The following is a 25,367-nucleotide window of genomic DNA, read 5'->3' as shown; positions in this document are numbered from 1 at the left end:
ATTACCCGTTTATTTTCTTTATTATAAAATTGTTTCTTAATTATAAATAATATCTTTTTTTAAATAAAATAGGATATCAATTTTTAGTATATCCCTATTTAATAGGATTTTCATATCAAATATTTGATTAGATTAATTTTTAATATAATAATATGTTATAACCCGTTTAAGAACTATCTGAGTTTGGTGAGACCTTTACCCGTGAATTCGGGTCAAATGTGTGAGAAACCTTCATTTACAAACAACGTAATCTGATGGTTTGAGAGAATGATTGTTTTACATTTTTTGTTTTTTAATATTTATTTTTTGGATTTTAATTTGCTTTATTGTAAGAAAGTTAATAATATACTTAGGGTTTGATGATGAAAGGGTTTTATAAATAAATGATATGTTATAACCCGTTTAAAAGCTATCTGGATTTGGTGACCCATGGCCCGCTTATGTTTTTTTTACTATAAAATTGTTTATTAATTATAAATAATATCTTTTCTTTTTAAATTGGATATTAAGTTTTAGTATATCCCTATTTTATAGGATTTTCATATCAAATAATTGGTAAGATTAATTTTTAATTTAATGAGATGTTATAACCGTTTAAGAGTTATCTAGTTTTGGTAAGACCCATACCCACGAAATTGGGTTAAATCAATGAGAGGTTGGCCTCCATTTAGAAATTAACCAATCTGGTGGCTTCTATAAAAGGGGGAGCGACCACATCGCGACATGTAGGATTTTAGGGGTTTCGTTTATATATATTATAGATATTTAAGATAAGAATTTATATTAAATTGGTATTTTCTTAGGGGTTGGTTTCTAAATTGCGTGAAGGTTGATTTAAGAGTTTGGGGAGGGTGGACCATTGAAAAATTTTATGAGGGTGTTGGGATTTTTGTGCTAAATTTAATAATTTACTAAACGGGTTTTATAAGTAATAAGGCTTGAATTCGGATCAAGCTCGGCTCGTTTCAATTTTTTATTTTAGTGTAATCTTAACTAACCCGCTAACGATTTGGGTCGTCTGCGCCCAAAAATGATTATTTGTTAATTAATCTCTTGATCTGCCTCCACATTTGGTTTATCACACACTCAAGTTCACATCCTCTATAGAACTCAAATCTGACGTCTCTTGATTCTTTGGTAACTCCTAAATGATTATTCAAAACTTTAAAAAAGATAAATATGCAATTGGTCAGACTATATTTAATCATGTCATACAACTTCGTCACATGCTTATCAACTTTTTAAGCAATGTGAAACTCATGGGAGTACTTTATATAAACATAAGTTAAGAATACAATGCTTTATTATATTCCAAATTGAGTGATTGTAACTTATGTTGTACCATGATTCCTAACTTCATTTGTAGACAAGGCTTATGTTTCAAGATTCTCTAGTTCAAACTTAAGTACCTAGAACACATCTATTTATATCCTTGTACCAATACCATAACCACCAACACTAAACCTCAAAATCTAAAAATGTCTGCCCAAGACATAACCCCACCCAACATCACTAGTGGAGATCAACCCGAAGACGAACAATGGGTCATCGACTCAATTATGAATGGCGATGCCCCTCCACCACTTCCATCAATCGCTCGAATCCGTAGGGTATCAGGAATAGAGAAAGGCGAGTACGAGAAATACTATGTTCCGAAGGTTGTTTCTATTGGCCCACACCATTTTGGGAACGAGAAACTCGAGTTGGTCGAGAAACTCAAGCCGGTTTTCACAATGAAGCTACTTTCAAAAAATAAAGAAACCCTAAGAAGTTTGTACAAAAGGCTTGGTGATCCACAAATGGTGAAAGACTTAAGAAGCTTCTATGAAGAAGACTCAACAACACAATATTCCAACAAGGAGTTCACCAAGATGATGTTGCAAGATTCTTGTTTTATCTTGTATTACATCCAATACATTTTTGGCGGGAAACCCGAAGATTATGAAGGGTTAAACATGCACCAAGTTGTGTTTCTTCATCAAGATTTGTTCTTGTTGGAGAACCAAGTTCCTTTCAAAGCTCTACTTGAAGGGATGAAGGAGTTGGGACAATATGAATGGTTAAACAAAAAGATTAATAGTTTCATCCATGAGAATATATTGTCACCCGAGAAGACGAAAAGAAAGTGGTTAAAAGCAATGTTTTGTATCCAAAATGACAAAATTTGTCGCGGAGAGCAAAAAATGGAGTTGGCTGGAGACAATGAACCGTATCATCTTATCCATCTTCTTCATCGTACTCTTACTCATAATATCAATGTTCCAAAGAATGAAAAAAATTATAGGTGCACTTTTCGCAATGTTAACGAGCTTATGGATGTAGGGATCCATTTCAAGCCAAGTAGCAATATGTGTTTGGCTCATGTCAAGTTTATTAATAGTTGGTGGTGGTTTAGAGCGAGTGTAGAACTCCCTCCAATAATCGTGGACGATTCCACCAAGCCTATGTTGTTAAACTTGATAGCCTATGAAATGCGCACAAGTGATACGTGGGTTACATCGTATGTATGTCTTCTTGATTCTCTGATTGATTACCCTGAGGATGTTAAGGCTCTTCGAAAAGCTGGGGTGCTTGAAAACTCGTTAGGGAGTGATAAAGAAGTTGCAAAATTGTTCAATGAAATAGGAACTGATTTGGTTCCAGATAACTTAGCGTATTTCGATGCTAAGAACAAGATACAACGGCATTATGAGCGTCGGAGGAACACAGTTATGTCCCAACTTAAGCATGAATATGTGAAGAGCCCATGGGCATTTTTAGCACTTCTTGGAGGTATGATGGCTCTTATTCTTAGTGCTGTTCAAGCTTTCTTCAGTGTTTGGAGTCCCAAAACCGAATGTGATAAACTTTGCGAGTTTTTGAATGATAAGCATCACCTATAATTATGAGGCGACGAGTTGATGGCTCTCATTGTATGTTTCGGTGTGTTGTGTTTTTATTTGTGTGTTGCGATTACTATTGATGCATGCTTGGCTTTCTTAATAAGATCATATTTGTTCGAGTGCTATAAATAAGATTTGTTTTCGAGAATGAACATCTCTAGTGTTTACGCATCAATATTATTGTCTAATTGCTTTGTATGAGGAACAAAGACTGTAGTTTGTTAGTATTTAACTCATTTAGCTTAAACTTAGTTTATGTATGGTTTGTTTACAACGCAACATAAATGTTTTAATATAAATCATGTTTAATATCTACATTTGTACATAAAATGACACGGATACACGTCTCATATAACATATAACATGTTACATTTTTGCGGTTTAGTTACTCTTATGTTCTTTCACTTGTCCTCTCGGGATCTTGCTAAGAATGCTCGAGTTAAACTGTTCCAACAATCTTTTCGCGTCTTTGATTGCTTTGCTTACAAGATAATCAACTTCGCTCTCATGTCTTACATACAAAGCTGGTAAGGTTCCAACACAAAGAAAACCTACAAAAAATGATCAAACCCAAAAATTAACCAGTCACGCGAATGCCATCGAAAATGTCCACAAAAATGTGCTTCGATCGTGGAACTTACAAAGATATATGAGATTTAACGAGCTGAAATGACTACCAATAATCGATATCGTCCATAGTATCGCCATTGTCTACAAGAAAGAAAACAATATTTACTCAATATTATGACATTTTTGGTATGCTTGTAAGTTTGTTTATTAAATAAACAAACAGATATTAACAAAATCTTTTGTTTAATTTGTTAAATGAATGAACACGAACAATTGTCCTATTTGTGTGTTGTTCACATATTTATTCAAAGAAGTTAAGGGCATCCATTTTAAAATCATCCCATATCATATATTGTTATGGTTACTAAAGGCATATTGTTGTTTACTTTCAAAATATTAGATATTGTGTGTGTTTGCTTATACTCACTTATTTTCATTCATATTATTAATGAACGGACGTAAATGAACACATTCATTTCTTAATGAACGAACACGAACAAGAAAACAATTAATTTAAGCATCTATGTTTGTTTGTTCAGTTAAAGTTAAACAATGAATGCAAGCAAACCCCATTCGTGCCAAATTTCTAGTTTAATGAAATTTTCACACATACCGAGAGAAACCGAACGAGATCTTCTCCACTTGCCGTGTAATAGAACTTAAGTAACACTATGTTCGATTTTCTGTACAACCATTTAAACATGGATTCAGGTATCGTGATCTCTTCAAAATCAGGAAGATCCCTAGATGAAAATTTAACCATAACTTTTAATGATTTATCATAAATTTTATTCTTTTTAGGTAAGATAAATTGAATATACAAAAAGGTGTTACCATTGAGTATATTTTGCCATAGTGTATGTGGCATATATGATCAACATGGCGGCCATCGTGATGTGACAAACAAGCGAAACAAAGTTATACTCGTAAAGCTCGAAAAGAGACCAAACCACGGTAACGCCTAACAAGACTGACGCTGATAATCTTGTGTTCCTCCATAAAAGCACTTCTGATACTGTAAGTGTACATCAAAGTTTTTGTTAATGGTGTCAAAATATTTTGTGGTTAAATTCAAAAAAACAAAACTTGAGGGGTGGTAAATGGTATTAATGCAATGTAAGTTGAGTGTAGTTTTAGAGACCTTTCAGAAACAAATATAGGCCCTGTACTTTTTAAAAACTTACATTTTGCGCCAACATGGATCAGAATATAAATAATAAACAAATAGTTTTGATAAGAAAGTGTTTCCCAACAAAAAGTAGTGATTTTCATGACATCCCTAGAAAAGTAAAAGGTTATTATAATATATATATATATATATATATATATTCATGGAGCATCAAATCTTTAATTTATTTAAAAAGTTGACCATTATTTAGCAAGGTAGAGTCTTCCTAATTTTACACAAATGATAAATTATTATTGTTAAATGGGTGTTTTACAATTTGCATTTTTGTAATTACTAAATGTATCATTCCTAGACACATTGTTTATAAAACTTTTATTGGATAATAACATTTTATAGATATTAGATACTACACTTTATTTTGTTTCATCATCTAGACTTTGATATAAGTTTTGTTTAAAATTGATATATATCCGATTTATTTTTAACGGCCAGCGAATCCTCCCAATGGGCTACTGGCTAAATTCACCGCATCGGGATACACTCGTCTTTTGATATGAAAAAAAAACCCCATCTAAGGCCAACGCCCGTGAACACTTACATGAAGGCACGACAGTGCGATGAGATAAAACTCGATCAGTTCAATGAGATATATATCCGATATAAATTCTATACATACGACATGACTCAAAATTTATATAGAACCTCAAATAAAAAAAGAAAACAAAATCATCATGTGCCAGAAAATGTATAAAGTTATTATCTATTAAAAGGTATAAAACAAAAAAAAAATTGTACTTCAAATAAAATGTGAATTTTCTTTAAAAAAATATATATAAAAGTGTCACATAGGTGCATTTTGTTGAATTTGAATGTTTCTTTATGTCTCACTTTTGTCTTATTTAATTTGTAGAGCAATACCAAACAATATAATACAGCATATTATAATCATAACCATGTGAGATAACTAGATAAACAAAAAACAACAATATTTACTTTACTTTTTTAACGATCAATTTGAATCACTAACAGACTACATAACAAATAGTTAAATATACATATGGTTTAGGAAATACCCTGTCCTTTGCCGATGAATGAATGGAAATATCTTTTGAAGTTTGCCATATTTTGATAGCTTTTGTTGTCATGATCTGAATCGGTAGAAGATATTGCCATGATAACCAAGTGCACAAAAACCTATATTAGTGATGAATTTATAGTCACAAAAAGTTCAAAGCTTTGTGTGTAAGAAAGGCTTGCAAACAGAAGAAAGGGATGACTTTGGAATGGCTTTTAGTTTATACCATTTTTACTTCATTTTTTTGATAAATAGCTATATAAATGCCCCAAATGATAATAGTGAATACTATAAAATTTATATCATCATTATACTGTATTTTTATTGGTTTTATACGCTTTTAATACATTGTACGCAACTTGTCACAAGCTGTGCTCTGAAATCAGTTGTTTTATGATTAATATAGTTCAATTTTGATAGTTTAGCAGTTTAACAGCCATAATGACGATTTAAAACTTGGAACCAGGACTGCTAATTCATGTCTTAACGTGTTTATCAGGTTTGAAACAACACGCTTAACACAAGTATTTAACATGACTACGACTCGCTTAACTACTTTATATACCATGACTTTAAGACAGTTTTAAGTTTTATGTACTAATAAGAAAAAAATAATGGAGTCTAGTATACTAATTTCAATTATTTAAAAAAAAAAACACATACCGTACTTTTTTTATTAGCATGTCTTATCATGTCTTAAACAAGTGCCATATTGACAGCCCTACTTATATATATATATATATATATATATTATAATCATAATTCATTTTTAAAAAATAATATTTAATTTAAACAAGCTATTTCAAAAGAACATAAAAAAAATCGCATACCACACTTTTTTTATTAGCACGTCTTATCGCGTCTTAAACAAGTGTCAAATTGAGACCCTACTTATATATATAATAATCAGAATTCATTTATAAAAATAATATTAATGAGCTATTTCAAAAGAACAGAAAAACGGATTTAACTCGTCAAACTATCAAAACCAAACCGTTAAAGCGACCAGTTTGGTTTATGGTTTCCAGGGCCGTTGTTAAAGATTCAGCCAATGGGTTGTAAACACCCGAACTTTCAACCTACTCAGCCAATTTTTAGTATTGCGCATTTACTAAACCACTTAACAAGTACAACTCGTGTTTGTAAATGGCGTGAACAAGCTCATTTAGTCCGGTCTAACTAGTCAACTCATCGAGTTTCCGATCCTGTAGTGTTCAAGCAAAACACAGCCCATGTTTCATGTTTAAAGTTTAAACCTTGAAAAGCTTGCGAAATCAGGGTCCGAAAACCTTTACATATAACAAAGATAAAAGATTACAGTAATACATATTACCTGCACTTCAACTTAATAAACCATAGGCATATCTTAATATCATGACTCTCTTTCACTAAAATATATTATAGGGATGTTAACGTAATTATACCCGTCGTAACTTACTCAAAGCTTTTCAAACCGACCAACCGATCCATGATCCTGATTCTCTAAAGACGCCATACCCAATCCTTCACTTTGATGTTTCTCCCACCCACCCGTATCCGCCTTCAAATGGAGCAAATAGTAAAATATAGAAGCCACCATTGAGATGAATATCAAGGCGGCCCCGCCAGCAAACACGCCTTTGCGTAGGGTCTCACATGACAGATCACCGCCACCATAGATGACTTGATATTTAGTGTGGTAAGCGTTTTTTGCAGATCCTGCAAGCAAACATGCTTCTGCCCCGAGAAACGAGACCCTGTTGTTCACATGTTTAAAAAGAAACAGGTCCATATTAGCTGGCGAAACTGGTCCAAACATGTTAAACACGTCAGACACAACATGACACACTGACACGATAAACTAATTGTCATTTTCTACAAACACAAACACGAACCTGCTTATAAATGTGTCAACGACCTATTTAGCACAATTAATATCACCTATTTAGTGACACGATTCGGAACATTTAATACAATTAACTAATAACAAGATAAAATATAGATCACCAAAAATTAAGATCCATTATAGTAATAATAATATTCTTCAAGAACAATCCAAAACAATTTTTATTAAAACAAAAGTTCATAAAAGTCTTAATTAACAAATCATAAAATACGTATATGTTTAAAAAAATTGAAAATACAGATAGGTCTAAACAGGTTAAGACCTGTTTAGACATGATCATAATTGTGCCGACCTGTTTACGACACGAAGCCTGCTAAGCTCAAACCCAAAACCTATTTAACTATGTGTCGTGTACTCGTGTTAACAATTTCGTGTCAGAAATTGTTAGCCCTAGACCCTAGTCATATACAAGACTTAAAACTCAAGCCCATAAATAGGAATACAAACAAAAGAAAAATAAAAGTAAAATAGACCAATTACACATTACATAGAAGAACTAACAGAAACAAAGAAAAATAAAAGACCCAATAGCGTTCCAACACATGTTGCACAGAGCGCATGAGTGCATGCCAGCATGGTATCAAGGCGACACGGTGGATGATATGTGATCACGCCGCCTTAACACCATGTTGGCGTGAAAACATGCAATCGATGCATCATGGGTTACTAGGTTATCGCATCTTCCTTATTTCTTTGTTCTATTAGCTTCTTGTAAGTAGTGTGTTATTAGCCTACTTCAAATTTATTTCCCTCTTATTTGTTAACCCATTATGAACAAACTCATGAAGTATGAATTGACCCCTAAATCTCCCAGGTTCTCTACTATTTCTAAAATTCTCTTTCCCCAAAAAGGAACATATCACATTATTTCTTTATCCAATAACCTCATGCTTTATAGAGAACCTTACGAACATAGGCACTTTTTATAAGGCTATATTCTTTTAGAACCGTAACTGTTGAACTTTCAATCACTGTAATTGGGAGGTTTAAGAGTCTTTTGCGCCACATATCCCCGTTGTAAAGCAACTCCTTGAGTACAATTACTGTTTGGTTTGTATCAGTTTCAAGAAACAGAATTAGAGTAAACGTTATATTCGTCACATATCCAGTAAGCCAAGAATATGTTAATCCGGACATGACACATTCAAATCACACACTGAACAAACATCCATCACATAATACCCTTACTTTCAAGTAGCATATCAGGCTAAATTTGGATTGGATAATCATCAATCATTTAGTATCAAATTGGATTATTACACATTCACGCCCAGGTCTGTAAATGAACAGAACATTCGGCGAACTATTCATGAATTGTTTTCGCTTGATTAACTTAATGGACGAACATGAACAGAGGCATGTTTGTTCGATTGTGTCTGTTTGTGCCCGTTCATGTTCCTTAACATTTGTTTGTTTATTAAAGGTTTTTAATACTTTCTAATGAATTTTCTAATCTTATCATGTAGATTTATACAAAATTACTAACTATAAAACAAAGATATGCATACGAATATTATGTGATAAATTTATATGTAAAACTAGCATATGAATGCTAAAAAAACACTAACACAAACTTCATTGTCGGACCGAACTGTTGGCACTAACCATTCTCGGTTAGTCTAATCATATAAAACAGTGTTTCTATTCATTTATTTTCGTGAACGTTCACGAACAAGTTTGTTTCCCTAATGAACAAGCACAAACAATAAATTTCATTCAGTTAGTTATTCATGAACCGTTCACTTGTCCACTAAAAGCTTAATGAACAAACACAAATAAGGCCTGGTTCGGTTCGGTTCATTTACAGCCCTATAATCACGCCCTAATTACATTAACAGATATGAATTGTATAATCAAACAAGCAGTTAACGAGCTCACACTTTGCCCTAACCCTAACAATAACAGCTAAATTCATATACCTATGCACAGTTAAGGTCTCAATTCCAATTTTCACTACATAATATTAATAATAAATACATGAAATGGAGGCATCAAACATGAAATACATAAAATGGAGGTACAAAAGCTAGAAATATGTGAAAATGGAGGTATAAAAGCTAGAAATATATGAAAACATGAATGGTTTTGTTCGATTCGATATCAGTTAATTTGGTTAATTAATTGTTAATTAGTTTATATGCATTTCTAATTATTTTTATATAATATTTTGGGAAAAACCTCAAACGAGCCTAAGCTCAGCTCGAGCTCATATAATACCTTAAACGAGCCAAAGCTCAGCTCAAACTCGACTGTGCTGTGTAATATTAACTCATAGAAGTTCAAGAGAGATAAAACTTAAAAATACACAAGCTCGACAAACCTAGACAAGCTTCTCATACAAGGCTCGAGCTCAAAAAAGCTCGTCTTGTTTCGAGCTTTTTATCAACCCAAGCTCGAGTAGCTCGCAAGCAGCTCGGCTCGTTTGCAACCTAACCCTAACAACAACAGCTAAATTCATATACCTACGCACAATTGACACCTCAGTTCCAACTTTCACCACATAAATTATAACATCACCAACTAATTATTTAATTAACAACATGAGGCCCATGATAAAACGAAGAGAAAATCGCCATAGTCCTCGCTTGGTTCAATTTTGGTTAATTCGGTTAATTAATTATCTATTAATTTATATACATTTTTTATTATTTTTTATATATCAAAACACTCACCATGAGGTCCATGATAAAACGAAGAGAAAATCGCCATAGTCCTCGCTTGGTTCAATTTTGGTTAATTCGGTTAATTAATTATCTATTAATTTATATACATTTTTTATTATTTTTTATATATTTTGAGAAAAACCTTAAACACGCCTAAGCTCAGTGAGAGCTCGTGTAGTACCTTAAACGAGCCAAAGCTCAGCTCGAGCTCGACTGTGCAGTGTAAAATTAATACACAGAAGTCCAAAAGAGGTAAAAAAACTTAAAACACACACAACGCTCGTGAAAGCTCGACGAGCCTAAACGAGCTTCCCATACAAAGCTGGAGCTTGGGCTTGATAACTAAACGAACGTTATTTCAGGCTCGAGCTCAAAAAAGCTCGGCTTGTTTCGAGCTTTTTATCTATCCAAGCTCGAGTCGTTTGCACCCTACAAAAAAGCATTGCCTGTTGACGAGCTCACACTTTATCCTAACCCTAACAATAATAGCTAAAACAGTGTTTCTGTTCATTTGTTTCCGTGGACCGTTCACGAACAAGTTCATTTCCTTAATGAACAAAAACGAACAAGAAACTTTGTTCAGTTAGCTGATCATGAACCATCCGCTTGTCCAATGAAAGCTTAATGGACGAACACTAACATGAACAAGGCCTAAGTAACAAAAAATTAATTAAATAACACATTCACCATGAAATACATGAAATGGAGATATAAAAGCTAGAAATATATGAAAATGGAGGCAAAAACGTTAGAAATACATGAAAATATGAATGGTTTGGTTCAATTTCGGTTAATTAATTAATTAATATACATTATCAACTATTTTTATATATTCTGAAGAAAACCTTAAACGAACCTAAGCTCGGTTCGAGCTTGACAGCTCAGTGTAAAACTAATACATAAAAGCTCAAAATAGGTAAAAAGTTAAAAACACACAAAGCTCGTGAAAGCTCAACAAGCCTAAACAAGCTTCCCACACAAGGCTGGAGCTCGTGCTCATTAACTAAACGAGCTTTATTTCAGGCTCGAGCTCAAAAAACCTCTGCTCGTTTCGAGCATTTTATCGTTCCAAGCTCAAGTAGCTCGCAAACAGCTCGGCTCATTCGCATCCTAACCTTAACAATATTCGCTAAACTCATATCCCTACGCACAACTAACACATCAATTCCAATTTTCACTACATAATATAACATTCACCAACATAACAACAAATTAGTTAAACGAAACACTGACCACGACAAAACGAAGAAGAAAACCGCCATAGTCCTCGAAAACCCCCGCACGAGGCCTTTACCGAAGCACAAACACTTCGTAACGCCGTTAACTACCGTCTGGCTAATCAACAGCAATCCAAACGCCGTTAAACCGTACACCGTGGACGCATCGGAGGCGTAGACGCAGTAGTTGTAATCGTCATACTGATCCGGTGTCACTTTCGCCTAATTATTATTATTAACATTAATTAATAATAAACATTATATAATGTTATTATGATTATATAATAAGTAACTGAATTGAATACACTAGTAAAGTAAACCTAATTAATAATAATAATAATAATAATAATAATAATAAATGTGATTATGAATATACCGTGCTACGACGTCGTTCGGCGCCGATGGCGAGAACGAAGGCGATGAGGTGGAGAGAGGTGATGGCGACGAGAACGGAGATTGAGGCCGCCATTGATGATGATGATGATGATGATGATGATGATGATGATGAAGGTGAGTGTGTGTGTGTAGTACAGAGTGTAGAGGTTGGTTTTAATGGCTTTTGTAAGATATTTTTGTTGAATTTGCTTTTACTTTTTGTTATTTGTTATTGTTATGCTTTTTTTTTCTTTTTTGTTTCTTATGTTAGAAGCTGTGTTTGTATTTGTGTGGGTTATTGTTATGGACACGTTTCGTGACACGAGAAACGAATATATATAAACTAGATTTTATCCTGTTTTACCTGGGTTGTTTTTGCATTATTTATTTTTAATATTTATATATGTATATTTGGATTTTAATTTTATTTATTGTAACAAAGTTAATAATTAATATACTTGAGGTTTGATGATTAAATGGCTTCACAAATAAATGATATGTTATAATCCGGTTTAAAAGCTATGGGTTTGGTGATACCCATTACCCGTTTATTTTCTTTATTATAAAATTGTTTTTTAACTATAAATAATATCTTTTGTTAAACAAAATAGGATATTAATTTTTAGTATATCTCTATTTTATAGGATTTTCATATCAAATATTTGATGAGATTATTTTTTAATATAATGAGATGTTATAACCCTTTAAGAGCTATCTGGTTTTGGTAAGACTCATACCCATGAATTTGGGTTAAATCAATGAGAGGTCTCAATTTAAAAATCAAACAATCTGGTGGCTTCCATAAAAGGGGGGAGCGACTACATCGCGACACGTAGGATTTTAGGGTTTTCGTTTATATATATTATAGATAGATAAGCAAGATTAGTATCTGGAATAAGTTGATATTAAAGTGGCTTCTAGCGTAGATTATGTTTTGCTGCTGAGGGGAATTGCTACTTGTCACGCTCTTATTATGCTGGTTGGTTGTTGTGGATATGCTATAAACCTAAAGTTAAACGTCTCTGTCACATAGATAGTGGGGCTTTAAGTGGCGCACCTCATTGACACGACGTTGTGGTTTAAATCCCCATTACCACATATGGTCTGTTTGGTATGGGTTAATGAAATAGACGAGAGAATGGAATTGATGAGGGAACGAAATGAACAAATGAATGGAATTGATTATTACCATCCCATTGTTTTGTTTGGTTACCATGTAGGAAACTAGGAATTGAATGAACAATTAATTAATGTTGTTAGGCTGGCAAAAAAAAAAAGGAAGGATAAAAAAAAAATTGGCGGTAAGCGGTGGTAGAAGTAGTGGGTGGCGGCGGCGGTGGTGGTAGTGGTGGTGAGCGGTGGTGGCGAGAGTGGGAGGTGATTGGTGATGGTGGTTGGTGATGGCAGGTGGTGTGATGATGGTGGCGGTTGGCGGTAATGGCGGGTGGCAGTGGTCGGCAGCGACGACGGTGGGGGTGGTGAGAGGCGGTGGTGGAGGTGGCGTTGGTGGCGGGTGGCGATGGTGATCGATGGTAATAGTGGGAGGGTGGTGGAGATGAGTAGGGTGAAAGCGGGGATGGAATGAAAAAACACAAAGGGTGGATGGAATGAATTTGTGTGTTTTAAAGGAAATTAAATGAACAAGGCAGTGGGTGACTCCATTCCCTTAGCCAACCAAATACACTTTTCTTCGTTCTTTCATAATGGTTCATTCCATTCCACCTCCTATCCCGCATATCAAATGTTACCTAATGCCCCACCATTTCTTTGTTCTTTGTGATTGTGTCCAAGCCCCACCCTTTACTTTTCAAGCTTTAACGCCCCATGTGGTGTTTTGGGCGTTGAAGTCGAACCACATGGTTTTTACGCCTTACAGCCCCATAACAACCGGTCTTAGGAGGAATATCCAAGTTGCCAAGTTGGCTCACTTTACCCTTTTTGTTTGGATCATCAAGAGACCGATGAACACGTGTTGGTTTCATGTCTCTTGGCAGACACGATTTGACAAGGCGCTGCAAGGTGGTGTAAAGTGTAAACTTCCGTCTTTGTACGTTTTCTTGATTTCTGATGCCATGGAATATCACGATAACTTGATTTGTGGTCTGTTACAACAGAAGTTAATTCAAGCAATCCTTTCAAGTCACGATTTGGAGCATTTGGAGAGCAAGAAATAACAAGATTATCAACGGAATAATAACAAACGCAAGTAAAATAGTGTTGGAAGTAAAGGCTTTATCTTTCTTGTGAGTGATGGCAAGATCAAAGAAAGTTGGGACAAGTGAATTTAGACCAAACCGAACATGAGATTATTAAAACAAAATCAGGTATGGGACATGCAGGCGAAGCTTCCTTGGGGCCCGGAGTGGCCCCGGCCCCCCTATTTTTTTGCCTAGTAGTGTAAATTGACCCCTTGTTCCGCCCAAAAAGTTGTATACATTGTGTAAATTTATACGTTTTAACCAAACAAATGAGTCTGACCCCCTCATTTATGAATTTTTAAATACATTTCTAGCCCCCCCCTCCCCCTGCGACGAACTCGTTCAAGCTTCACCACTGGATACATGTATGACATTGTACCGAGCTCAATTACCCGATACATGCATACCCTTTTAACAAAACCATACATGTAAATATTTTCTTGTTGTCTTAGGATAATACAATAATCTCCTAATTCACTATTTATTTTAGTTTTTTTTATTTCCATTTTCCTTAATTAATTTAAAACTGTATAAAAATTTAACCAGTTATAAACATATTCGAAAGTCTTAAAACAGGTAACTTTTAATAAACTAACACGCATACTCATTACCCGACAAATACACGTCATGTATTAGGCCAGGTATGAGACACGGGTCCTTCATTCTCTCTTGTAAATCATAAACTGAACATATCAATCGAAACACAAATAAATGCACCCAACAGTATACAACCAATAATAAAGTTAAGACTGATACTAATAATACTAACACACTGATCCATAAGGTTACAAACACGTCACCAGGACACAGAAAAAATACAGCCTGCTGCTTACATCACTCACATCCATATCTTTTAATAACTTAAAAAAAACAAAAAAAAAATGTTACAAAACAACATCCAACATAGATTCTTACTTCTCCTTTTATAAATAAAGCTGTCTCACCTCTCTATATTTTATATAATCCACATTTATTTCCCTTTTTTTTTTCTCAACCATTTTTTTATAACATTAGTCTTCTTTTCTTTTCTCTTTTTTTTTTCATTTTATTTATTTTTTATTTTTTTTTACTTTTTTTAGCGTCATCTTCATCGTCGTCGTCGTCGTCATCTACGAGAAAAGAAAAGAAAATCTGGGTGATTAACCTGAAGACTAGCCAACCAATTGTCGGCTGCCTGCAACAACTCAGTCAGCAACGGGCCTTCATTGTTGATCCACAGTGGCGCTTTCAACTTGTATGAAGCGAGACCGAACACTGGTAACGAGATTCTCGGGACTGGGTGCGTGACAGCTGACGCATGCTCACCTTGATTGCCTGCCAAAAAAATAATAAAATAAAATAAAATAAAAAAATAAAAAATTGTTCAAATTCTGATATGAACGTATACACAAACAACCCTATTAAAATTTAACCGAACTTGGTCGTGTTTAAAAGTTGTTTTTAGTGAATTGCTCATGCCCATGAACTGTTCAGCCGGAAGTTCGTTTATTAGATAAACGAGCACGCATAAACACTTGTCTTGTTCGTTCATTCATGTTTGTGAGCACTTGTTTATGTTTGTTTAAGTCTGTTCGTTTATATATTCGTTTAAATCATTTAGGTCCATTACAATTTAGTCTAGTTTTACTAACTTTTAGGCTCAATGGGCTGATGTTTACGTTTACAGTTTACTATTAAATGTTGTTCGCTCAATTATGTTCGTTTATGCTCGTCTGTGTTGAGTTATGTCCATTCAATTATGGTTCATTTACGTTCATAAACACTCCGCTTATAATGTTAGCAAGCGAACATAAACAAACACGAAAACATTCATTTTCGTAAGACAAACAAACAAACACGAACACGAAAAACTTTGTTCGTGTTTGATCGATTGTTCATTTAAAATTAAATGAACGAACAAAAACACGTCACACGTGTTTGTTCATGTTTTGATCGTTTGGCAAATTCTGATTATTCAATGAATCAAAACATAAAACGACTTGTAATCCAAAATACTAAACAAAAAATATATAGAAAACTACAAACCTGTGATTGGTGTATGAAGAGAATGAAAAGTCAAGAAACACGCATCAAGATCTTTCAATGTGGGTCCCATCAGAATCCTATATATCGGGTACCTGTTAAAGCAACCACAATATAGCCCATCAGATTATAATATGTTCACGCGTGACGAATATAATAATAAAAAAAAGGAACAAATAATAACATGGATGTCACAAAGATTGTACCATGCCACCGATAACCAACTAGAAGCTAGCAAGTCACAACTTTTCACGGTTTTCAACTCCGGGAAGCAACGAGCAAGATCAAGTATCTACGCACCAAATAAAATCTTGAATTAAAATAATATCGAAAAACGTTATTAGAAATTTTTTCATAAACAAACAAACCTTATCGGTTAAAGGTTCTCGACCCCAAGGTTGATTGCGCTCCAAATACTCAAACGTAAGACAACTTTGAGGCCTTGCAGATTCACCCTCGTCACTAGAGAAGCCTTCTTGAAAGGCATTTTGGTAATTTAACGACAACTGATCCAACCGCTGAGTAATTTCGCTCTTGGGGAGGTCATAATCACTACTCACATCACTACTTGAGTCCCTAAACGAGTCAACATCACTGTCTTCAGTATGTTGCCTATCACAGCAAAAAAAAAAAAAACAAAAACAAAATTAATGTCTAATAGAAAAGAAAATCGCTACAAAGCGATAATATAGAATTTCATACTTGATATACTTCTCCGTACTAATAAAATATGTATGGCTCTAGCAATTACTCAATCATAGATCAGACTAGTGTATGTTTACAAAAATAAAAATGAAAAAAAAAAAAAAAACATTACACACACTTAGTCAAGAAAAGCAAATATAGGCCAAAACAAGTGTCATATTGCATGTAAATTAAGTTTCCCATAAAGAAACATTCATAAATGACGAAACTAACAACTTAACAAATCATTATCTTTGAAGAAAAACAAGAAATGGGTACGTTAAACTTGAAACAATTCAGTCACTAAAAAGATCAAGCTCGAAAGATCAAAAATTTATATACCTTGATTTTGCTGAAGCTTTCAAAGGGTCCATGTATAATTGAATTCCAGACAAATAAGGCACATAATACTGAACCACACTATCACTATCATTCAGTATTAAAGGAACTCCAGCACCATACGCGCTCCACTCTTTAAACGCCTCCCACAAATCACCAAGCACAAAGTAAGGTTGATATTCATCACAACTTCTCCATCCTCCCATAGCTCTCTGCAACACACAATTCAACCAAAATCACCATTAGCAATTCTCCCTATCGGTTTTAAAAAGCCTAATTAAACCCTAATTTTACACATCAATCTCCTACAACCCCAAATTTTGACCCGAAGTAGATAGTGATTGTTAAATAACAAAGTCAGAAAAATCGGGACTAGTTGAAGATTAATCGCTAGTCGCTCGGTGACTGACTAAATTTTAGGTGATCAGCCAAATTAGTCCGACCAAATCACCCCTCGTTGGATCCAGTCAGGCCAAATCGCCTGCCAATTTCCAGACAAACTCTGTTAATTCCGACACCCTTCGTAAACTACATATAAAAATGTGTGTGTGTGCGTGTGTATTACTGAAAACTACACATAAAAATATGATATATGTATATAAAAAACCGAAAATGGCATATAAAAATGTGTGTGTATGTGTGCATGTGTATTACTGAAAACTACACATAAAAATATGTGTGTGTGTACATATATAAATATATATAAAACCGAAAATTACATATAAAAATGTGTATATATGTAGAAAAATTCCAATCCGACTACTTGCTAGTCCCCCATCCCCACCGGCCGACTAATGCTTAGCGAGTTCTACAACACTGGTAAATAAACAGCAGATATCTCTATAAATTCCTACCTTTGTAAATTACATATAAAAATGTGTATGTATGTATGTATATAAAACTAAAAACTACATAAAAAAGTGTGTGTATATATAAAACTGAAAACTACATATAAAAATGTGTGTATATATACATAAAGCTGAAAACTACGTATAAAAATGTGTGTATAGTGTATACATACATAAATAAAGCTAAAAACTACGTATAAAAATTTTTGTGCGTATATATAACTGAATATTATTACATATAAAAATGTCCGATTAATTCCTAGTCCCCACCCCGTAACCAGCTGACTAACGCCTAGCGAGTTCTACTTCTATAACACTCGTAAATAATAAACAATATAATACTTAAACTCTAGATTACTAATTACACACTCAATGACTCAAATCCCTAAATTTCTTAACTTGCAAATATGATAACTTTAACTTAAACCGCATGCCGGTCGGTGACTAATCAATAATCTAACAAACCACTAAGTTGACCTTCCAAAAGTCAACCAAAACAATATTAACATAAACAATAAACCTTTGAAGGATACTGAGCAGCAACCGAAGGCGTAACCGATTCCAAAAACCTTTCCAGATTACACACAGGCAACTGCTCCACCGGCACCGCCTTCACCGCCTCCACCGCCGTCGTAGTGACGTCACTTTCCGGCCGCCGGAGATTCTCCTGATTCTGCCGGTTCCTTCTCGCCTTCGCCGGATTATAAAACCTGTCTTCTCCACCACGACTCCGTCCAAACTGCAAACCAGCGCATAACATCTTCTCCGTCAAAACCCTAATTGATAACCACAAACTCCTTCAAATTAGCACGAATTAGGCGACAAGATTGGATGATATTCAAAACCCAGATGGCGAATTGGTTCAATTTGATGAATTGGATCGAATCGGAGGGTGAATTGGAGATTTGAGGATTTGGGGGATTTGAAAAACCCTAGAAATTGGGGATTTGGGGGAATTAGGAGATGGGTTTGACGATTGGATGGAGATTGGATCTGGGTTTTGTGTTGATTTGATTTTGGTGTGGTGGATGATGAGGATTGAACTGAATTGAAACGATTTGATATTGGTTTTGAATTTGGGGGAAATTGAAAAGGATGGAGATGAAAATGAAAACCAGTGTCTGTGAAGAAAATGGATGGGTAGGCGAAGATGGAATAATAATTAATATATTAATATAATAATAATAACTCTTTCTTTTAACTAATGCCGAACAAAAATTTAATGCAAAATAAAATATTATTTATTTTATTTTTGTGTTTTTTAACCGACCAATTAGTCATTCAAATGGGCTCCTGGTTAAATACACCAATCGTAGTGTTTCATAACCGGATCGGACAGCGAACCGGACGGGCAACCGATTCACCGGTTCAACCGGTCGGACCGAACAGGCAATTTTTCCTAAAAATGACGGCTTGGACTGAAAAAAGGTTTTAAAAAAAATATATTTTTGTCATAGTAAACCGGTTCAGCAGGTCCAGTTTTCCGGTCGGACCGGTGAACCTGGTCGTACAAGCCGATTTTCTAGGAACCGAACGAACTGTATAGAACGGGGCCGATCGGTTGATCGAATCCAGGTTCGACCGACCGATACGCTCCGATCTTAACAACATTGACTAATTGAGATACATTCGTCTTTCAATCAGGGAAAACCCTCACTTAAGATCAACGCTCGTGAAAACTCGCCCGAAGGCACAACAGTGCGGTGAGATAAAACTCGTTTGGTTCAAGGATTCAACTGGTAAACGTCATATACTCGCCTAGTCTCTGATCATCACCCAGTGCCACCAAAACTAAAAATGGAAGGGGGGGGGGGGGTAAGAATCAAACCTTGGTTAGATGGAACATCAAATCTCGATCTTACTACTCCACCACCATTGACATATATTATTATTATTTTTAATTTTTTACGTGACTATTAATTTTATGTTTTATTTTCTTTTTAAGTCATTTATATGTTTTACGTTTCCACAATAACGATGCCTAGGATAATTTTACAACAAAATTAAAATTAAACCACATGAAAGCTTGAAAAGAAACAAGAAAATCTAGGGAACTAATGCCATCCATCTATTGAATGGTCTTATTGATTATGAAAATGTAATGTGCTCTCTCCATCCCGAACATAATCATGATTGTGTTGATTAAATTCATATGGACATTAATTTATTTATTTTCTTGTTGTTTGTATCAAATGATTGTAGGTTGTGTTGTTTATATAAACGAGCGAAAGAGAGATGTATTGTATGTTAATGATATTATAGTGAGGCATCCTTGTTATTGTGGGATTAGCCCGGAAGAAAGTGGTGCATGCCTCTTAGGTAAAAGATTTTGGGTTCGATCGAGACGCTGAGAAGATTATGGTGTAATTTAGGAGTTATTAGGAGTATGGTAACGTTCGAGATTAAAAAAAAAAAAGAGGTGACCTTTTACGAAGAAGTGGAGTCATAAATATTTTTTTGTGTGTGTCGGGATGTTTTAGTCGTGTTTGATTAAAATTTTTATTAGATCATTTCATGAATATCAATCATAGTCTAATAATAATGTGTACTTTAAATCAAAGAATATACACGAAGTTAGCCATATAAACAATTTTCCGGTTGAATTAACTCTAAAGTCTAAAAGTCCTTCTAACTCTCATATATGTCTCTTTCCTTTTGGATTATTATGTTATTGTCCAAAAGTATACAGTATTATTTGAATGTTATAAGGACTGTTTGGCAAACTAGTATTGAATCAATAAAAGGTTTGAGTAATTAAAAGGTGTAATCAAACAAAATCTACCTCTAACTGATTCAAATGTAACTTTTTAACCTTATAACACATATTTCCACAACATCAAATTAATTTCATAACCACCACATGCACCTGTTTACCCCATCAAAGTCACGGTGGAGGTATTAAGTTTTAAAGCGACTAATTCTTTGACCCTTACTTTCTAGCATTGTTCATCACTCCTCTAGCTTAATATTCAAGCATTGTTTACTCTCGGCAACAATCACAATACCGTCAGCGAAAAACATGTATCACGAGATTGCCTCCTAAATCAACTTTGATAACTCATTTAAAACAATCGTGAAAAGAAACATGCTCAATGCAGACCCTTGGTGTAGGCCTACCTCCACGGGGAAGATCTCAATATCTCCCATAGGCGCACAAACGTTAGTTTTAGTCCTATCATACATACATACATACATTCATATCCCAGGGACCTCTGTACCCTCGAGGCTATCTCATATCACTCGTCGTGGCACATTATCATACGATTTTTCAAGGCCAACGAACAATATATGCATATCTTGCTTCTTCTCCGTATACTTTTCCATGAATTTAGGATGTGTATCACCTCCCTATAGGACCATCCTGGCATGAAACCAATTAGTTCACCTAAGTTTCTTGTCTAACTCTAGTGTCAGTTACTCTTTCCCATAACTTTATAGTATGGCTTAACAACTTAATCCCGTTGCTTACTGCAACATTGCATGTCTCCTTTGTTCTTATAAAATGGCGTGATGAGGCTTATCATCCATTGGTCTGGCATCTTTCTAGTTTTGAAGATAACATTAAACAAAGTAGTTAACCATTGAACATCTTGATCTCCCAAGCACGGCCACGCTTCAATGGCTATGTTGTCTAATATCACTGCCATAGCTCTTCCTATCTTCCTAAACGCTCTCTTCACCTCTTCTTATGTAATCCTACGACTTCAAAAGGCACGTCATTCATAAAAATATGTTCATTTTTGCCCATCTACTTTGACATGTTTTAGGACTGTACATAATAACTAATTTCTTAAAACACATGTTCTAGATAAAGTCCCATCAACGACACGAAATTTGTGTTAAGTCAGTTTTGATTTTTTAACTTGCTTTTGTGTAAGGCCTAGGGGTATATCTTAACGCTTAGGGCGTTAAAGTTGAGCTGACAATGGTTAACGAATGGCATGTCGTTCCTTTCATACGTTAAAGGGCGTTAAATGCAAGGTGTATTAAAATGCTAACAGACTTTAAAATCCTCAACACACACACACACAACAATTTAAGAATCAATTTTACATTAAATAAAGAGAGGTAAATGGGGGGGGGGGGGGTTAAATAATTTCCTTAGGGGTGAGATTGAGTGAAATGGGGTAAAATAGGTGATCTGATACTTACATGGAGTTAAAGAGCGTGAATGTATACCCTATAGTGCTCAATGATCGCTACATAATTCAATTGATAAACAAACATTTCATTTGAACCATTGAATTGTTTTTGGTTTCAAATTAAGAGTGATTAGTTTGTTTCGTGAGCACTTTCAATTACTTATGATATTTAGGGATAGCATTAGTAGATTGTATCTGTATCAGTAAAAAAATTATAATAAAGTTAAGTTAACTATTTGACTTTGACTTGTTTTTTTCCTTCAAAACAGGAACAATATCGGAACGTTTGTAGTATTACCAATCCGTTTTACTGACATTGGTTCTTCAGTTTGAACAGTTGAATCGTAAATTATATCTAGTTCTCGACAACAGACCAGTGCTTTGGGTGGCTGATCCACATAGAACTATGACATTGATTGTACGCAGACCAATGTTTGTATTTTGTAATGTACTTTCGAAAATTTGGTTAGTTAAACATGAAAGAGAAACAAATTATAACCGGATAGTACACGTCGACAATGATGATGCATCACTTTCATAACTACAAAATACGCTACGACACGTCAAATTAACTTATACGCTAACGACGCTTAGTGGATAGTTAAAAGTTGATACATGATGGTTAGCAAGTCTAAGACATCATAGCTAAAAATGGTGCATCTTCTCATTCAAATATGGAATCATAACTTTTTGATTTCATTTATTTAACAAAAGAATAAAAAGAAAACCTCAAAAATCATAAATAGTGGCCGCTGTTATGAATATCTATTATTCAAGATCAAGATTTACCCATCTAGATCTACCAAGCAAGTGGATGAGCTCTTTGTCAAACTTATTGATAATGTCCCATACTACATGACCATCAAATAGTTAATCTTGTCTAGAGAAAAGGTTAATCTTTTGTAGTATAAATACTAGCTCAATGTAAAGGAGAAGATGCACCTCATACATACAAATTCATAAGTGATACATTTCACTACTTTCTCTCTTTACTAAATTTTCTAAAGTTCTCAAGTTTTAGCACTAATCTTGTGTTAATTCTTAAAATTATAACACGTTATCAGCACGAGCCGCTTATATCCTAACCAAGAAAGGTAATAGACACAAAGGTATCTACATAAGCATCATAAACACTTCTTTAATTATGTACATTAGATATATATCTATGTATATACATATACTAACTAATATACTGATAATAGCAATAATGTGTATAAACATTGTTATTAAAATTTGATAACTATTCTAACTTTTATTTATATATGCACACTAATATCTCATTTAGAAGTTAGATTTATTTACACTAACAATTCTATTCTTATTATTGTGCATACTAATTATATATATTTTATAAAATAAACTGTATTTAATATCTTAATTATTATCTTACTTTAAAATAATTAATATTATATATTATATATATACACACACACAAACGGTAATATTACCGTTATAAACGGTAATATAACCGTTATAAATGGGTTATAAACCTCCACTATAAATAACAATCATTAACCCCATTTCATTTACAACAAACATTCTTCTTATTAAATTTATCCAAGATAAAATTCTCAAAATGATTCACCCGGTTTTGATGTTGGTCACTATAATGCTTATACTACTTCTCATTCTAATTTTTAATCTCCCATTTGAAGAGTTCGGCATGTTCTTTTTCTTTTATATGTTTATAGCTCTACCAATGTATTGTATCTCATTGTTGATTGATATATATGGATTCTAATATTTATCTTATTATTTGCTCTATTATGTTTAGCAACAAAATGTCAAATATAGCAAAACTCGAATTCCCAGCACTCAACATTTCTGGAGAAAATTATATGTCTTGGACAGCAAATGTCAAAAGACATTTAAAATCTATGGATGTGTTAGACGCAATCCAAGAATACAATGATTGCTCTGACCAGGATAAAGCAAGAGCTGATGTTTTCATCCATAAACATATTGATGAATTGCTACAGCATGAGTATTTTAATTATGATAACCCATATATGATATGGGAAGATTTGAAAAGCAGATTCGGTCATCTAAAGGAAGTTTTACTTCCTACTTCTAGAGATGAATGGAACAGTCTTAGGTTCCAAGATTTTAAGAGGGTAAATGATTACACCTCTGCTTTATACCGAATTTGTTCAAAGCTAGAATTTTGTGGGTATCCCGTAACAGAGGAAGAAAAGTTAGAGAAAACTTTCTCCACGTTTCATGCATCAAATATAAACTTGCAAACACATTATCGTTTGCAGAATTTTAAGAGATACTCTGATCTAAATGCATTACTCCTTGTAGCCGAGAAAAATAATGAATTATTGATGAAAAATCATCAATCTCGTCCCACGGGTTCATTAGCAATACCAGAAGCACATGTTGCTCACAAAAGTTCTCATAAAAATTCTGATCATAAATGGGAACAAAGTCGAGGACGAGGCCGTGGACGTGGACGTGGTCATTTTGACAAAAGGCATTTTAATGATCGTAAGCATCCATTCAAATGGAACAATAACTCTTACGGTCGTGGTCGTGGCCGTGGTCGTGGTCGTAACCAGAGAGCCAATAATTATCATGTCCCACGCAATACCAATTCCAACCACCAAAATAAATGGAATGAAGCTGGTAGGTCCGAAAACAATGGCACTTCATGTTTTAGATGTGGAAGTACAAACCACTGGGCAAAGGCTTGTCGCACAGCTCCACATCTGTGTGAACTGTACCAAGCCTCTCTAAAAGGAAAAGAGAAAGAAGTGAACCATGTTGATAACTTTAATAATATCAATGCTGAGCTGAGCGTTGAAGACTTTGGGATGGAACTTTGAAACAAAGTTGCTTGACTACTATAATTAGATGCAATTATTAAGTGTGTTCTCATTATCTTTAATTATGTAGTTTCTCTTCCATGTACTACTTGTGTTTCAATTAAAGTTCTTATTAAAATATCATATGTCTTCGTTATACACTTATTTTTTTTTTCTCTTAATATTTTTCAAGATTTAAAATGAAAATCACCGGAGCACAAGATCAAACAAATGAAGAAGATATATGTATAGTGGATAGTGGAGCCACGCATACTATACTTAGATCTAAAAAATATTTTTATGAACTGAAACCAACAAAAGGGATCATCAATACAATATCAGGTCCTACAAACTTGATAGAAGGAGTGGGAAAAGCTAATTTAGCATTACCAAATGGTACAAAGCTCAAAATAGAAAATGCTTTATTTTCCCCAAAATCAACAAGAAATTTGTTGAGTTTCAGGAACATATATCATAATGGATATGATACTCAGTCAAGGACTGTTAGTAATGAAAAATATTTGCATATCA

The 25,367-nt window shown here is 34.1% G+C and overlaps 4 protein-coding genes across 4 annotated transcripts; 1 reads left to right on the top strand and 3 right to left on the bottom strand.

Moving 5' to 3' along the window:
• The first annotated feature begins 1,451 nt into the window (after positions 1 to 1,451).
• On the top strand, positions 1,452 to 2,882 carry LOC143573557 (UPF0481 protein At3g47200-like). The gene has a single exon (XM_077058404.1). The coding sequence runs from the start codon at positions 1,479 to 1,481 to the stop codon at positions 2,880 to 2,882; it is 1,404 nt and encodes a 467-aa protein (XP_076914519.1). The 5' UTR covers positions 1,452 to 1,478.
• A 280-nt stretch (positions 2,883 to 3,162) lies between these two features.
• LOC143573547 (reticulon-like protein B9) lies at positions 3,163 to 5,754 on the bottom strand. Its single transcript, XM_077058400.1, has 5 exons — positions 5,655 to 5,754; positions 4,287 to 4,467; positions 4,066 to 4,195; positions 3,524 to 3,593; positions 3,163 to 3,433 (listed from the first exon to the last, which is right to left on the bottom strand). The coding sequence occupies exons 1-5, from the start codon at positions 5,752 to 5,754 to the stop codon at positions 3,264 to 3,266; spliced, it is 651 nt and encodes a 216-aa protein (XP_076914515.1). The 3' UTR covers positions 3,163 to 3,263.
• A 1,172-nt stretch (positions 5,755 to 6,926) lies between these two features.
• On the bottom strand, positions 6,927 to 11,907 carry LOC143573535 (uncharacterized). The gene is made up of 3 exons (XM_077058390.1): positions 11,798 to 11,907; positions 11,438 to 11,643; positions 6,927 to 7,392 (listed from the first exon to the last, which is right to left on the bottom strand). The coding sequence occupies exons 1-3, from the start codon at positions 11,888 to 11,890 to the stop codon at positions 7,095 to 7,097; spliced, it is 597 nt and encodes a 198-aa protein (XP_076914505.1). The 5' UTR covers positions 11,891 to 11,907; the 3' UTR covers positions 6,927 to 7,094.
• A 3,148-nt stretch (positions 11,908 to 15,055) lies between these two features.
• Positions 15,056 to 18,681, bottom strand: LOC143573528 (uncharacterized). The gene is made up of 6 exons (XM_077058385.1): positions 18,408 to 18,681; positions 17,043 to 17,251; positions 16,385 to 16,628; positions 16,223 to 16,308; positions 16,020 to 16,111; positions 15,056 to 15,308 (listed from the first exon to the last, which is right to left on the bottom strand). The coding sequence occupies exons 1-6, from the start codon at positions 18,645 to 18,647 to the stop codon at positions 15,100 to 15,102; spliced, it is 1,080 nt and encodes a 359-aa protein (XP_076914500.1). The 5' UTR covers positions 18,648 to 18,681; the 3' UTR covers positions 15,056 to 15,099.
• Positions 18,682 to 25,367: the final 6,686 nt, after the last annotated feature.

The sequence above is a fragment of the Bidens hawaiensis genome, unplaced genomic scaffold (genome assembly GCF_021521415.1).
Source record: "Bidens hawaiensis isolate Kalapana, Puna unplaced genomic scaffold, B.hawaiensis_p1.1 tig00001382_1, whole genome shotgun sequence".
Lineage (NCBI taxonomy): Eukaryota > Viridiplantae > Streptophyta > Magnoliopsida > Asterales > Asteraceae > Bidens > Bidens hawaiensis.
This window is presented reverse-complemented; position numbering and strand designations above follow the sequence as displayed.

What these genes read in the sequence shown, in the direction of transcription:
- LOC143573547 (XM_077058400.1), bottom strand. Translation starts at nt 5,754, where the DNA reads ATGGCAATATCTTCTACCGATTCAGATCATGACAACAAAAGCTATCAA. An exon ending in ATGGCAAAATATACTCAATG is followed by an intron (nt 4,196 to 4,286) that starts GTAACACCTTTT and finishes ATTTTCATCTAG; the next exon opens with GGATCTTCCTGATTTTGAAG. An exon ending in GTTAAATCTCATATATCTTT is followed by an intron (nt 3,434 to 3,523) that starts GTAAGTTCCACG and finishes CATTTTTTGTAG; the next exon opens with GTTTTCTTTGTGTTGGAACC.
- LOC143573557 (XM_077058404.1), top strand. Translation starts at nt 1,479, where the DNA reads ATGTCTGCCCAAGACATAACCCCACCCAACATCACTAGTGGAGATCAA.
- LOC143573528 (XM_077058385.1), bottom strand. Translation starts at nt 18,647, where the DNA reads ATGTTATGCGCTGGTTTGCAGTTTGGACGGAGTCGTGGTGGAGAAGAC. An exon ending in CTGCTCAGTATCCTTCAAAG is followed by an intron (nt 17,252 to 18,407) that starts GTTTATTGTTTA and finishes TGTGTGTTGCAG; the next exon opens with AGAGCTATGGGAGGATGGAG. An exon ending in AAAGCTTCAGCAAAATCAAG is followed by an intron (nt 16,629 to 17,042) that starts GTATATAAATTT and finishes TTGCTGTGATAG; the next exon opens with GCAACATACTGAAGACAGTG.
- LOC143573535 (XM_077058390.1), bottom strand. Translation starts at nt 11,890, where the DNA reads ATGGCGGCCTCAATCTCCGTTCTCGTCGCCATCACCTCTCTCCACCTC. An exon ending in CCGAACGACGTCGTAGCACG is followed by an intron (nt 11,644 to 11,797) that starts GTATATTCATAA and finishes AATAATAATTAG; the next exon opens with GCGAAAGTGACACCGGATCA. An exon ending in TTCTTCTTCGTTTTGTCGTG is followed by an intron (nt 7,393 to 11,437) that starts GTCAGTGTTTCG and finishes TGTGAACAACAG; the next exon opens with GGTCTCGTTTCTCGGGGCAG.